Here is a 15993-nt window from a genome sequence, read left to right as displayed (position 1 = left end):
AATCAGGATCATGTTAATAGTGTAACATAAAATGAGTCATAAGATGTAGAAGAGATCTATTAATTTTTATTTTTGCTCCATCACACTTAGACTGTAGCTGATGGTTCCAGAAAATCTTTCTTTCTTTGAACCTTTGGATTATTTCAGTGTCAGAAATATGTATTGCTTCATAAAAAGAGAGCAACCACTCCACACATTCTCCCCCCCTACCCCCGAGTGTTGTAGAGTTTTGTGTCTATAATCTTCCTTTATTTTTTGCAAAGGTAGTAGTATCATGTATGTACTTTGGAGACAAATTGTATATTATAGTGCATACCACAGCTAAAAAGTAAAATGCCATTAAAACATAACAGCAGCTCTGGTGAGAACGGAGGCAGTTAAAGTCATTATATTGTTCTATTGTGACTCTTAAATATTCTCCTTACTAGACATAATGCAATTATTCTTTTTTTTCCCCTTCTTTCCAATTTAGGTACTTCAAAAGCTAGGGAAAGCTGATGAAACAAAAGACGAACAGTTTGAAGAATATGTTCAAAACTTCAAACGACAAGAGGTCAGTTACTTCTTTGGCTTGTATATCATGAAAAAATTGGGGTGTATTTGAATTAATTGATTGTGATGAATATGCTTTCGGGCAACAGGTCAGACACATTGTCTGAAGATTTACAGCTAAAGGATTGCATCCAGCAGTCTTCCTGTAAACAAAACTCAGTTAAAGTTTTGCTTGCAAAGGGACTGCAGGATTGGGCCCAACATTTGTAATAAAGGGCCAGATTCTGATTTCATGCAACACCATTCTGAAGCTGGAGGCATTCTCTTGAACACAATGTCATGTAAATCACTGGAGTGACTGTGGATGTACAACAGTGTAACTGAGAACAGAATCTGACCCAAATTAATACTGCAAATTCAAAACTGTAGTTGTATTTTACAACGGGGAGGCATATTTGTGTGATTTCTTTGCTTGTTTTCTTGGCTATATTAGACTTAGTAGTTGTCAAAGTCTGAAGTTGAACATGAACATTATAGAGTATAGTGTGTATTCTTCCTGCACTGCCCTATTGATGTATTATTATTAATAATAATTATTGTAAATATTTAATTTCACGACAGTGCCCAGGCAGCCAATCAAGATTGGGGCTTCATTGTGCTAGGTGCTGTAGGTACACATACGATGACATACTCTCTGTCCCAAAGACCTTTTTATCTACTCTGCTTACAATGTACTCTAAATTCTAGCCTCCATTACTCCTTGCTGTACTGATCAGAGGTGACTAATAATACTGAATTCCATGACAGCTTTCTACTGTGATTTAATACCCACTAAGAATTAGATGTACCAAGATTATTTCATTTGTTATGTAAGATAAGTATGAATCCAGGTCTCAGAGGTTTAACCATAGTCTTTCTGTTCTTTCCTTTGCGTGTGGTTTAGCTCACATGAAAAGACACTCAAATAGTTCAGGCCCAAGAAGTTATATTTCTCTATCTGTTGTTGAATGTACTCGGGATTCAAAAGATCTGTTATATTCATCTAAAATGTTTTACATGTAAGTGAAAATAACAAATTTATTTTTTAAAAAGTTCATCTGTATCAAAATGTTTTCTATAAAAACAGCCCCATTAGAAAAGAGCTAACATGGTGAAATGGCCACATTAAACGAGAAGCTGTTCGGGACTGACTTGTATCTCCATCACCTCTGGTTGTTCATATGCTCTCTTATAATCCAGAAACTCACTCATGGGAGATGTAACTAGGACTGGGGGAACATCAGGGTTGGTCCTCCACATTTTAGTGTGGCACGTGAGAATTGGCTTTGGGAGCATGAGACTGGCCATGTTTGTGATTCCCACCCTGAATCAGTCCCTCCCCATGCCACTCACTGGTGTATCTCCCATACAGACACTGCTCATTCCTCCCTGACCTCACTTGCTCCAGGCTGGCCAGCCCCAGCTGGGCTCCTGCTCAGTGTCCTTGCAATTAATGGGGTGCAGAGAGCCCCTGAGGTAAAGGATTTGCACTCCCCTCTCCCTGAGGCCCAGGAGCAATGGAGGCTTCAGGAGTTGCTTGGCCAGGTGGATCGTCACTTCTCCATCCCTCCATTCAAGGGAAGGGAGGCAGTAGCAGTCACTGTTCTGGGAAGGTGGTTCTTCGCTCACCTTCCTGAGACCTGGAGGGAGATGGAGGTACCATGAGCCACTGGGCCCAAAGCAGAGAGCAGTGCTGGGAGCTGTTGGGCCATGCAAGGATCTTGTATTTTTAAAAGGGACATTTACATTAACATGGGACATTTTTCTACTTCCTCTTCTGCAGCTGCTTATTGTCGAGTGGGGAGCCATAATCATTTCTTAGTTGCATGGCAACTAATTGTGATGTCAAAAAAAGAGGTATACGTTTTCTCTTTAGTTGGAGCAAAGGTGGGAGGAATGAGGCCCTGTTAAGAAACAAAGTTCCTGTAACATGTAATTTTTAGCCAAAAACTCTAGTAATAGAAGAAGAAATAAGAAGGAAGATGAAAGGGGGGAGGAGGGAATCTCCTATTTCAGAAAATTTTGTCTCAAAATAATTTGTTTTTGAAGAATTTGCTGTAGTGGTATTTTCCTGCTGGAAGTCTTGCTATGGGCAAACAAGGCTGATGATGCTAATTTTATTTATCTTCTCAGTCTTTGGTGGACAGACAGTAAATAATGAGCAGTCATGGGCACAGCAGAATCTAGATAGCACTAAATCAGGACATAACCATGGCGTAGGGCAAGGGGTTGAACTGAGGGGGAAAGGATTAGCATTCCTCTTCTAAACTCCACCCACAAAATAAGCCCTGCCCACATGATGTTCCAAATTGACATCATTTTGAGTAGATAGTGCAGATGTTCAAAATCTGATCATGCATGCTGTCTGAGCTCTACTGGGCTTCATTCCCCCTCAGTGGGGTTCAGATGTACCCATAGGCTCTGCTTGGTTCCTGGTGTTTGATTATGGAAAAACAAAAGCCTGTCCAATTCCATAGGTCTTCATAATATGCTTCCTCTTGGTTTGTCCTTGTTTTGATCAACAGTGAAATAGTTGACAAAGTTCAGATATAAAATATTATCATTGAGCATCTGAAGTAACACCCATTCTGATGAATGTAGCATTTCTCAGCTTTCAAAGCAGCTCAACCAAACCTCCCTGTCAGAGAACATTTTAAGGGAAATTCCAAACTTCACTTAAAATCTCTGACTAGCAACTTGGCTCAATAGTGTATCCATCTGATTCCCAGCTGAGCCCTAGGGCTGCATTTGAGTTCTGGGGAAATTGTCCCTTCAGCTTTGCTTCCTCTTCTGAGGTATTTGCAGCCACTGGTGCCCCTGCAGGCTTCAGCGAGTGAGCTAAATTGAGAAATGCCAGAGGATAAAAGAAAAGTCTGTTTCACTTTCTCCCTCCCTTATCAAGTGTCTCATTGGGGGAGCTTGATGAGTTCTGTGGGCAGAATGCAGTCCATACCCCTACTTTTCCAGGCAGGGTCATTTCGCCCCCTTCCCTAACAGGAAAGGACTGGCTCCAGGGGCAAGCAACTGTCCCTCCTCCCCTGCCTCTATCTGTGTTAGAGGAGTGAAGCCAGATGGAAGATTGTGCCTGGGTTCCTATAACCTACATTAGCAGCCATGCCTCTGATGGCCCTACCCATCCATTTTCCCCATAAACCATGGATGGCCAGCACTGGACACAGCACCATTCTCCAATGCCCACTTTGTTTCCATGCTTTCATCTCCTCCAAGCAGCTGGCCAAGGAGTGAAAAGAGGGGCAGCAACCCAGATGTGAAAGAACAGCAAGGCAGCAAGGGATCTCTTCTTGGACCACCATTTATTTACGTCTAACCCTTAGCCCGCATTTTATAAGGCCAGAATGTTCCTCAGTGAACATCAAGCTAGTGTAACTACTGAAGGTAAGTGTGGCCGTCTCCTCTGATGGTCGAAGACCCAGTGTTTCCAACTAGGGAAGATGTTAACTGAAAGAATGGCCTTCTCAGTACACTGGCCCTTCACGGGTAGCCAGTTCCAGGAAGACATCACCTCAGTCCCCTTTGTGGGCATGAAAATTCTCAGGTGGCAACAGACCACCTCACCTGTTGGGGAAAAAAAAAAGATCAGTTATGACACCCTAAGCTCCTGCACATGCTGGCAATGCTAACATTTCTTCCAGGATTGTGTTAGTGTTAATAATGGCTTAAAGAAGAAGAAAAATCACTTTTATCTCTTTCTGGATAATTTTTCTTATCAGAACTCTGTACAGAGAGAGTTGAAACTAACCACAGAGTCATATGGTTTCTGGAATGTGTTGGATTCATAATAAACACAGACACATGGTACCATGTACTATCTGGTACAAAGTCTTGTTTCAGACGAATGTTAACTGAAAATGGCCACAAAAACCATAAACAGAAACAACAATTCAATTACTATTGGAGCATATTGGGAATTCTGATCTCAGACACAGGCATGCTTCAGTGAACCAGAGTGCATAGGAGGCCTGTCCAGTATTATTTGTTGTTCCTTCCACATCTCACCCTATCACATCCATTGGCAGAGATCACAGTCCCGTTGTAAATTCTTCCCTCCCTCAACTGGTGAATGTGGAGAATCAGATATTTTTAAAGGATTCACTGATTAGCAAACCAGGCAGAGCGATCTTTAGGTCAGAGGCCAACTGGGGATAATGGAGGAAGGTTCATTTAGATCCCATTTCAGTCCAGGAAATGGGTACCAGAGACACAGCACAGCATCCACCAGCTAGAACATAGTGATTCCTGAGCTACAGACTACTATTTAAAGTAGAAGGGGCGGCACAGATTCCCTGCCTGACCCTCCACCTCTCTCAGGAACCCCACTTCCCCCCACCAGCAGCCTGGACTCCAGGCACATGAGTCCATCCATTCATCCTCTCAAACATTGAGTGACTGGCATTATGACCTGACAATTTTGGACCAGATCCCCTACTCCCAATCAAAGTGGTCAGGCTGTGGTGTCTCCCCGTTGCTCCACAGCCTATGCACTGAGGTCTCAGAGCACTGCTCCTTCCATGGATAACAGACTTGTTCTGGTCATGACATTTTTGTAAATAAGTGAGGAAGAACATGATCAGCCCTATCCTAGAGAGAAAATCAACTTCTATCCTAGGCAGAGCAAAGTTTCCTATCTTTGTATGCACTGCCCATAAAGGAGGACATGAACACCAATCCTTACATGACTAAAGATTGGATTAAGCAGAGTGGAACCTGCAGCCAGAAGTATCCTCACTCATTGTAAGTCAATTTAATCAACTGGTGATTCATCTTCTTGCAACTGGAAACAGCTGTAAAGTGCCCTGCATAGTGAATGACCTCTCACAAGACTGGGCAATGTCTTTGCTCTGTGCCTCCCCACCTTTATCACTGCTCCCCAGGACAGTATAAAAGTAGGAAAGAGATAACAGAGATGTACTGTTTGCCTTTCTGGCTGAAGAACCTAGCATGGACTTTTTGAAATCTCTGTCTCATGGAAGAGGTCTATGGTTGCAAAAAACTGTTCTTGATCCTGGACCAGACAGGTTCAAAAGGAATACTTGAATGAAGTGATTTCACTCTTCCAGACCCAAAAAGGAAGTAAAAAAATTATAACTTACTCTGTTGGTTGGCACAAAGTCCATTATCTAGCTACCATGGTAAACAAGTGAAATGTAGCCTTGAGTTCCACCAGGAGGACTTTAATGTGGGTATATAAGAATATCCAAGCAAAAAGACCAAGTCTCTGTTATCAGCATGCCCAAGAAAAGGAATTCCATTGTTAAATGTTTCCTTGGGGCAGCAACCCTTTTTCACAAGCTCACAGAAAACTGCCGTGGGACCTCATTCTGCTCTATAGAGCACTACCCAGACTCCTGCTGGAGGTGTCACTATACTTTCTACCCATTAAAATAGGTGTCCCAATAGCTACTATTTCCAATCAGATGAGTTTTTGAAGTTGGGTCTCCTCAGCGAAGACTTCCAGTATACTAGTTTTAACTCAGAGAAGCAGTTCTCACAACTGTCACAGCGTTCATTCTCAAAATAGATGGAAGAAATAATTTTCCTTTCATTAAGCATCAAAGTCAGTCCTTTGGAGCACTGACAAACTCAGGAAAGGAAGTTGTCTCCCCTGTACTGAGATCTGCTAGGCAGCCTCATTGTCATTGATATATACATTCATCAAAATCTACATATGGGTCATCCAATCTTTAGCCAAGGCCATTTCTTGTATGCAGTGTTGTTGTAGCTCTGTCAGTCCCAGGACATTAGAGAGACAAGGTGGGTGAGGTAATATCTTTTTATTGGAGCAACTTCTGTTGGTGAGAGAGACAAGCTTTTGAGCTACACAGAACTCTTCTTCAGGTTCAGATTCAGCAAGATACTTAACCATGTGAGTATCACCACATGCTTAATTTTAGTCACCTCCTATGCACCTTGATGAAACAAAGCTGTTGCTGAACAAAAAACTGTATGGTGTGTCTGGAGGCACTTTGAACTGAGCTCCCCTCCTCCCCCCCAGAGGAATTTCATTTGATTTAGGATCCCTGAGAATTCCTGAATTCCTTCAGGTTTACCCACCACCATCCACCTCTTAGCTGAGGACTACAGAATAGAAGCCTCTTTGGGGCCTATCAAACCAGCTGTTGAATTGGCCAGATGAATCACTACAGGCTAACATGAGTCAGTTCATTTTTTGCAGGCACAGAGCAGGCTGCCCTTATATACTTTCCAAGTCCTATGAATCAGAAGAAGCCAGATACCAGAACTGACCCAGGATCTCTTAGCACAGAGCAACGAGATTTGGATTTTAAACAATACATAAAACGTATTTATATCTTATCTTTATTTTGATTTGCAAACAAGAAAACTGCCCATCTCACAAGGAAGTTGTCACTATTAAACTGAACTCATGTACTGTGAATAGGTTCGTATAGAACACAGACATTTTCTGTATACTAAAAGATAGCAATTCCTGAAGCTTTATTTCTTCCTTTCTGCACAAGCTAATTGTGAACATGCCTAGCCTTTTAATCAAGCCTAAAGTAAAAATAACAAGTGTCAAATCTTGCATGTTCCCCTCTCAGGCAAAAATATCACTGATTCTAATGGGAGTTTGTACTAATAAACATGATGAAGGATTTGGGCCTAAATTTTCTCTCTGCTCTCTTGTTCAAGCAAGTGCATCTTGCACTTAATTTTTATTTTCTGATCCCAGTCTCATGGAAAGAATTTATTACTTGCTGACTAGTATTATGCAAAGTTAAACAGCGATTCCCTTGTCGCTAACTGTATTTTAATCAGAATAATGCCAGCATTATAATTCATAACAGATCAATATTCTGTTTAATGTCTCCTGTGCATCTTTATCTTTAATTGCTCAGTTGCTCCATCAGTATGTGAGACCATCTGTGTTTTGTTTTCCATTGCAGAAGTTACAGGTATTTCATTAGGCTGTAAATAAAATATAGCCTATCCACCACTCACTGTTAGAAAATAAAATGTTGCCAGGATGAAAATTAAGTAGAATGTCTAGTGTTCCGGTTGCTGGTTTATAAAATTATGAGAAAATAAAGATGCTTTTCTTCACTGAGCAAAGCTTGCTCCTTTAGTTGATTTACAAAATTCGCATTAGACACATGAGGGACAGGTTGGGGCCGTTGTTGTTCTTGCCTGGTGTATATATTATGGGATCCCCGAAAACTCCCTAGTTGGTCTATTCTTTGGGTTGGGGGCCGATGTGTGTGGAGGGAATGTTAGATCCTCAGTTAGTGTAACTCGGTGTTGTGCCATTGACTACACTGGAGCTACGATGATTTACATCAGCAGAGGATCTAGCTCCAAGTTTCCATTCATGTGCTTTATGCTACCATTTGTTGTTGCTGCTGCCACCCTGTGGTAAGAAAATGCACTCAAACAAATCATTTGGTGAAAGTATTAGGGCCCGATCCTCATCTGATGAAGAATCAATGTAGCTACACTGATTTACACCAGCTGTGAATCTGGTTCTTAGCCCACAATTTTTATTAAGATAATGAACAGTAACAAACTATCACTTGGTAGCTAACTAAGTGTCCTTGTGGCCCTTTTCTCAATATCAGTCAGAGACTAAAAGGTATGAAGGCGAAGGAAGGCACCAACATGTACTCTAGTCACCTGGAATTAATCTGAACTGAAATTCTCCAGCAGCCTTTTTCTTGTTGGAATGCCTGGGCACCCCACCTATAGATCTTAAATCTGTACTGCATCATGATGAGTGTAGAGCCCATTTCACACTCACTCCTGTGCTTGGGCTTGGGATGGAAAAAGGGACCAGTCAAAAAACAAGATTTTTCAAAGCTGCCGGAGTGATTTAGAAGTCTAATTCCCATTAACTGGTATTATTCCCTTACAGTTTTGAAAAACTCAGCATAAAACTGCAGAGAACTCCTGACACTTAGTATTTTGTGAGAAAAATATGTAATTTACATGTGGGTTCCCATATCTCTGTCTGTTAATACAGATTTCCCTTCAGGAGCCTTCTTTCCTAAAACAGAGTTGATGCCAAAAGTGATTCCCAGTGGATACTCTGCAGAAAGCTAGACTCTCCAAAGAATATTGATCTCCAGTGGGGAATATTTTTCCCTAATCTCAAAACGGGTAATCAGTGAAAGTCCCCTTTTCAGCTAACAGACACCTTCCCTGGAGCAAGCTTGTGGCACAGCAGTGGAGATGCATGCTGACCACTAAGTCCAATGAGGATGGGAATAAACACTGCAAGTCATCAGGGAAGGAGGAGGAATGCATTCCTGCTTGCCACTGGGAATCATTTTGTCCTAAAATGTATGCATGATCACGATGGGCACACTGATAGGCTATGAAAACTCAAAAACGCACACCCTGTTTGTGCATTTCACCAGGACTACTAGATGACCAAGTGTTCAATTAAATCCCATATCGGTCTCACTAGTTTCCAAGTAGGCATGATCTCAGGAAAGTGGAGAATCTGTACTTTCATAGGTTTACTTTTTCAGGAGATACCTGTCTACTGTCTAATGAATTCCACAATTCACGCGAGACTGTAGTTGGTTGGGTTTGGGTAGGACTTTTTAGATGTTCACTCCTACAAAATCTAAAATAGAAAGCTTAATCAAATTAGGGTTAGTTTAGATTGCATCTTGACACTTCTTGGATGTGTTTACCTGTTATATCTCAGCCTTTTTTAATGACTGTTAGTTGCTTTCTCTAAGACAAAACCTTGCTGTGATTTTTTTTAAGTCAAATTATCATTCAGTGTTTATCAAACATACTGTTGTATGTTACTTCAAGAACACTTCAAGTACCTGCCCACTGAGACACGAGACTTAATCAACATCTGGGCTTTGACAAATGGAGGGGATGCAGTCCAGCAGATCTATCTTGGTGGATATGGAATGTTTTAACACTGCCCCCCAACATGGGCCAACTAGTCTTTATTTAAAAAAAAATATTAAAGCAAATGAGCATAAAAAGTACATTTGTTAAGAAACCCACTAACCCACAGCATTTAGATATAGATCATAAATGCATATTGGTACAGATAGAGGTAGGATATAAGTATAGATACAGACAGAGGCAAAGTACAGTTATAGGAAGTATAGATCTATATAGCACGGCATGTAGATATAGATTATATTCAGCCACACACTTTAGAGTCTGATCCTGCATTCCTCACATACCCAACATTTTCTTTGACTCCAGTATAAGATTGAGGTATATAAATAATGCAGGCTCAGACCTCTAGTTATCTCCATTAGAAAACAGGAAAAAGATACAGACGTTAGAGACCAAAAAATACCATGGGTAGAATATCCTGAATGGAACAGTATATAGTAAGCAGTAAACATAAGATGTGAAAAAATTGACTTTTGTGGTTAACTTCTATCAGGACAAATCAAGGAAAACCTGTTTCATAATCTAAGATCTACTAGTGCATTTGTGCCTTTTCTACATTGTCAAGAGGAGGATTTTATTTTATTTTTTTTAAACTTTGGTTAATTATCCCAGATATTTGTGTTTTAACAAAGGCTCTCACTGTATCAGCTCATCCCGTCCTCTAGATGCCTGAATTTGCCACTTCTTTCATTACACTAATCACAGATGTAAAGCACCATACTTTTCCCATTCATATATAATAAAGAAATAAGACTCTTATGAGATAATTAATTAGTGGGATATAATGGATAAGGGAAGTGCAAGCAATGTGAATGGCACATGTCTTTAATATTAGACTTTGCGTGTAGGTTTGTTTTACAAAAATCAAAACTGGAAAGTCTGAGGTGATATTGGGGGAGAGAAGGTAATGCTTAGAAGAACTGAGCACTATTATAAGATCATCTTCTACTGAGGGTGTCTTCTCTCCTCATTAAGACAGGGATTACAGAAACATGGTGGAATAACAGTCATGACTGGAATACAGGTATTGACGGGTATGTATTGCTCGAGAGAGAAGTATAGGTAGCAGGGCACTCTTGTATATCAGCAATGTGGATTGTGCTGAAAGGTTGTGATGTGCATACTGGAGGGAGGTTACTAGTGGAGTTCCTCAAGGATCGGTCTTGGGACTTATTAAATATTTTTATTAATGACATTGGCAAAAGAAATAGGAGTGCACTGATGAAATTTGCTGATCATACTAAGTTGAGGGGCATCGTCAATAGAGAGGAGGATCGGAATATTGTACAGTAAGATCTGGATAGTTTTGCCATCTGGAGAAACAGACATAGGATGAATTTTAATAGTACAAAGTGCAAGGTCATGCATTATGTTTAATAATAAAAATGTCTGCTATGAGCTGGGAACTTGTGAGTTGAAATCAACCGAGGAGGAAAGAGATCTGGGTATGTTGGTTGATCACAGGATCACTATGACTCACTAATATGATGTGGTTACCAAAAAGGCAAATGTGATCCTGGGATGGATTGTGTGAGGTATTTCCAGTTCAGATAGAGAAGTATCAATGCCATTGAATGAGGTACTGGTAAGATCTCATTTGGAATACTGTGTACAATCACCCATGTTCAAGAAAGATGAAGTCAAAGTGGAACAGGTACAAAGAAGATCTACTAGGATTATTAGGGGAATGGAGAGCCTATTTTATGAGAGGAGACTAAAAGAGTTCGCTTTATTTAGTCTAGTAAAATCAAGGCTGAGTGGGGCTATGATTGATCTCTGTGTATACATCGGGGGGGAGGGGGTAAATACCAAGAAGGAAGAAGAGCTATTTAAGCTATAAGATGATGTTGGCACAAGAGCAAATGGATACAAACTGACCATAAATAAAGGAAGGTTTCCAATCATCAGAGGAGTGAGGTTCTGGAACAGCCTCCTAGTAAGAGTTGTGGGGACAAACAATTAGTTTTAAGAGAGAGCTTGACAAATGTGTCTGGGGGGAGGGAGGGCTGAGTTCAGCAGCCCTGGAAGGTCCCTTCTAGTTTATATCTTATGTTTCTAAAATCTTGTACTTCCCCCCCCTATAATATTTTGTTGTGGGTTGTTGTTGTTGTGGGTTCTGTTGTGGGTTGTTGTTGTTTTTTGTTTTTTTTGGTCTTCCTCTGAAGCATCAGAAATGGCCAAACTGGAGATGGGACACTGGACAGGGTGAGTTGGCACTCTGAGGTGGTACTGAGAATTCTCTCTCTCAATTGCTCGCCTGGCTAGTTCTTGATCACCTGCTCAGGGTCTAACTGATTGCCATATGTGGGATCAGGAGGGAATTTTCCCCTATGTCAGACTGGCAGTGACTTTGCCAGGTTTTCTCCTTTGTCTCCAGCCTGGGGCGCAGGTTGCTTGCCAGGATCACCTGGATATCTCTCACTTAATCATTTGCCTGCCATTGTGGGGCTTGGGCTTTGGTGTGCTTGTGGCACACAATAACTTCATCTCCCAATGCTCTAATTTCAGTTGATGGGTTCAGTGTGCAGATGCTGGATGGTGTCGGAGGTCTGTGATACACAGAAGGTCATACTGGATCATCTGGTGGTCCTTTCTGGCCTTAAACTCTCTGATTCTATCATTCAAACCCTACCTCTTTCAACCTAGACTTCTCACAGTAACATCACCAAAGAAAAATAAAAGAATCCAGTCTCTGCTGGCTAGTGGAAAAAGACGGAAGAATATATCATTGAATGCACTTCCTAATTTGAGGAGGCAGTCAGGTACCACAGTGATGGGAACCATACACAAGCCTAGATAGATAGAGATAGAAAATGATGTTAAAAACAGGATTGGTGTAAATTTTTGCCATTTGATATGCACATATACCTCCCATTGAGTTACCATGCATACCAATGGGTAGGATTTGGTCCTTCATATTTTTCAAGCTTTCCATGGTGTTAACAGTTCTTTAAATTCATACTTTGATGTCTCTAAAGAATGTCAGTCCCCATCTAAAATGTATGCAAATTGAAGCCCTTGATGACAGCCTAGTTTTTTTTTTGCTAAGACTAATAACTGCATATTTCAATAAAGCATGTCAGCTGACTGATAAAGGCAATGCTTTAATTTGAACTGTAGTACCAGACATATTTAGTTATAAAATGACAATGTTCTGTTAGGCTTAGATAAATGATTAACCCTTTTGTAATTCTGCCTCACAGTTTAACAAGTAATCTGCACCTGTGGCAATCAGGTGGTAGACAATGCTCTTGACTTTCATTAAGTTCAGGTGATTTATTTCTTTCAGATATCAAGTATGTGATACTTTCAGCCTCGCTGCATAAATTGCATTGTAGCTGCGTCTTGTAAATGAAATGATTAAGAAAATCATGTCCCTATCTTTCTTGTTCAAAGAAAGTGTGAAACAATGATGCTTTGTAACAGTTCCATAAGCTGATACTAAGGAATTTTCCTAAATTCACGAAGCGGTGACATTCACATTCCAAATGGGGGGGAAACGACATTTCTAATGTGTCTGATGGCAGAACCTTCCAGTTGCAGCTCCACTTCTAATTTTTCTTCCTCCACATCTAGAAAAGTTTCCAGAGTCTTACACCAATTTTGTCCCTCGTGACTGAATTTGCCCCTTAGTGTTTTAATCTGTGATTCTAATATGCCTACCTTCTGTACCATATTTATATTTTTCATTAAAAGGGCTCATTACTGGTTTAAGGGACCATGGAGCCCCATGGCTATGGAGGGTTAGGGGCTCCTTAAAGTCAAGGATTTTCCTGGGCTCCCTCAACATGTTGTCTGTGCTTGACTCCTGCCCCAAGGTGCTCATGCCTTTGTTGACCACAGGATATTGCTGCTTATAAAATAGGACACCAGGGTTGGTGAATAAAAGAGAAGAAGAGAGTGATTTGTGACCCCAAGACCAAGGATTTGCATACAATAATTGTCCAAAACACCATTGTAAGTTATTGTTTTGGACGTCACAGTAGAGTTTTGTGTTGTTTTTTAGTAAGGGATAGGTCAAATGGTATTATTTTGGATGTGGAGCATCCCATATCACTAGTATGTGCAATCTAATGAGATCGCCTATGAGATTATTCTGAACACATATATTAACTTTGACAATGTGTGGCCTAATCTGATTGACATCAAACAACTGGATTGTGAGGATTCTGCTATCCTTTTTGAGTTTTTTTTCTTTGTCTGTTTTTATGTATTATAAAACTCTTATTCTGTTTGCTGTAATGTTTTTATTGTATACAATTATAAAATAGATATCAGTGTCTGCAAAAAAATAAGACATGATTTGTTTTTAAAGTCTCTTTTAGGTGCACTCTTTACGGATGAGTACAGCAGCAGACTGGTACATGGCAGTTATTTTCCTTCCGGAAGCTACATCTCAATTAACAAAGTTGATAGACTGATTGTCTTAATGCAAATTCATGCAACAATGATTTCAGAGCTAGCAAATGCTTTAGTGTGATGGCTCAGAAAGGAAGGGGAATCCTCTGCATATATCCATCGTAGCACATTCATTACAGCAATACATTTAGTGGGTTTTTTTTTCTTTCACTATAGTTGTATTTTTCTTTCACTAGACTTCATCCTTAAATGCATGGTTTAAATTTCAGTTTCATGTCTGATGTGAGGTGTTGAAGTGTTCCATGGCTTCTAGCACCATAAGCGTAACCTGGAAAAATAGAAAAGACAAGACTATGGGAGCATTCAAAGAACAGAGGGGAAAAATATGAGATGTGGTTAAAATTGAAAAACAAAATGCCAAAGCATTTCTCTTTGTTCTTATTGCTCACAGGACAGAGGGTGCAAGATAGTGGGGACAAGAGAGGAGTGCATTGATTTCACTATGTGAAAAAACAGTTTGTTAGCTGATCAAATATCTTCACCAATAGCTACAATGTAAAACTGACAGGGCAGAGGATTTCTGAAGCAAATTTGCCTTTTTGTCTAGTAAGGCCTAATTCTCCTGTCATTGAAGTCTGTGGGCCTTTTGCTATTGATGTTAATGAAAGTTGGAACTGGCTGTGTCTCATAGAATATTTGCTGGTGGAGTTCTGTGTTGCTTAGATACGTCAGTGACTTGAGCCCTAAAATAGCATAGATTGAGAGAGCTGCACCTTTTAAGTTCTGACTGTTCATACAGAAGGATAATGCTAACAGTCGATATGATCAAATATGACTTTTTTTTCATATGTCTGTATGTCTAGTGGTCATTGGCAACTCATGACATTTACTGACTGGCCATAAAATATTACATAGTTTTTGTGATGTTACCCTAAAATAGTATGTGGAATTGGAAACTATTTCCTGAATAACTTGTGTCACTACCGCATCTTTTGTTGCGTGCTTGTTATTCTACAACTGTGGTAGTATATCATATACAATTCTGTCATTTACCTCTGAACAGTACATAGACATTGTACTTAAAATGGGACCTGGATAGCTCAGAGGATTGGTAACAGGCTATGGAACCTTCCAGTTTTTTGTCACTGAGTCAAATCCATCAAGTTAATGAACGACCGAAAGTCTTTACAATCTAACCGTCTGTTTGCGATACGAGACGGGGGATTTAATCTAGTTCATAGTAGAAGTGTGTCTACATCCAAAATCCCACCATTACAATTGGACTAGAACCCATATTAACTGTCTCAGCAAAGAAACCATGAATGGGACCTGAATTCTCCTCTCACCAGACAGGTTGGTGGTGGGGTGAAATCAGAGGGAGCGCACAGCTCCTCTTTCTCTGCTAAAAGCAGAGGAGAAACTCCCCTCCTCTCCCTGGGTCAGGTAAGTAGAGTGGCCTATAGTTCCTACTCCTCCTTGATACTGTGATGACAACTTCCCCACCAGTTTCAGTCTACAGGCAGCATGGAAAATTGTGCTTTTGCAGCCACCCATAGTGTCCGATTCTGCAGAAAACAAACAACTTTAATCTACATAGCTCGCACTCCAACAGTACATTCATTTCAAAAGTACCTTTTTCAGTGAGGATAATTTGTATTAAACCATTTAAATTGTGTATTTATCTAATCTGACAAAATCACAAGAGATACTTATCCCAGCCATTTATGCGCCCCTTACCTGAGCACTTTAGGCACGTAAGGGCAGATCCTCAACGGGTGTGAAGTGTCATAGCTCCACTGATTTTTTAGTGTACACCAGCTGAGATCCACCACCCCCCAGAACGTTCAGATAGCTCCCAAAAGCGGCGCCTAACTTTCATATTAAAAACATGATTAAAGCTCAGAACACACAACTGATGCTTCAGTTAGGCAGAGCTCGGACATACATGAGAAAATATGACAGCAAGCTAATATTCTTAAACAATATCTTCAAAAGAACTATTTAAAGGATATTGGGCAGTAATATACATCTAAGGTGTACCTAATTCTGCAGAATATGAAAAGTATCCTAAAGAACAGCTTTTAGTATCTAAAGTATGCTTAAAGGCACTAAAATATGACCAGATTTTCTTTTTTGTAAATACTCCTCTGAAGTGTGAAGCATGAACTGTGTTACAATCACAGCTAAAGTACACCAATC

The 15993-nt window shown here is 40.3% G+C and overlaps 1 protein-coding gene across 6 annotated transcripts in view; it reads left to right on the top strand.

Moving 5' to 3' along the window:
* The window catches only part of AMPH (amphiphysin), a 212523-nt gene that overhangs the window by 101108 nt on the left and 95422 nt on the right, over positions 1-15993 (top strand). For 5 of the 6 annotated variants that reach the window (XM_039524651.1, XM_039524650.1, XM_039524656.1 and 2 more), the window contains exon 2: positions 473-553. The exons of the other annotated variant lie outside the window; for it this stretch is intronic. In XM_039524651.1, coding sequence (XP_039380585.1) covers positions 473-553 — 81 coding nt within the window. The remainder of the gene's footprint in view (positions 1-472; positions 554-15993) is intronic. 6 annotated transcript variants of the gene reach the window in all.

This window comes from Mauremys reevesii, linkage group 2 (assembly GCF_016161935.1).
Source record: "Mauremys reevesii isolate NIE-2019 linkage group 2, ASM1616193v1, whole genome shotgun sequence".
Taxonomy (NCBI): Eukaryota; Metazoa; Chordata; order Testudines; family Geoemydidae; genus Mauremys; species Mauremys reevesii.
The sequence above is the reverse complement of the archived record's forward strand: the minus strand, read 5'-3'. Positions and strand labels throughout refer to the sequence as shown.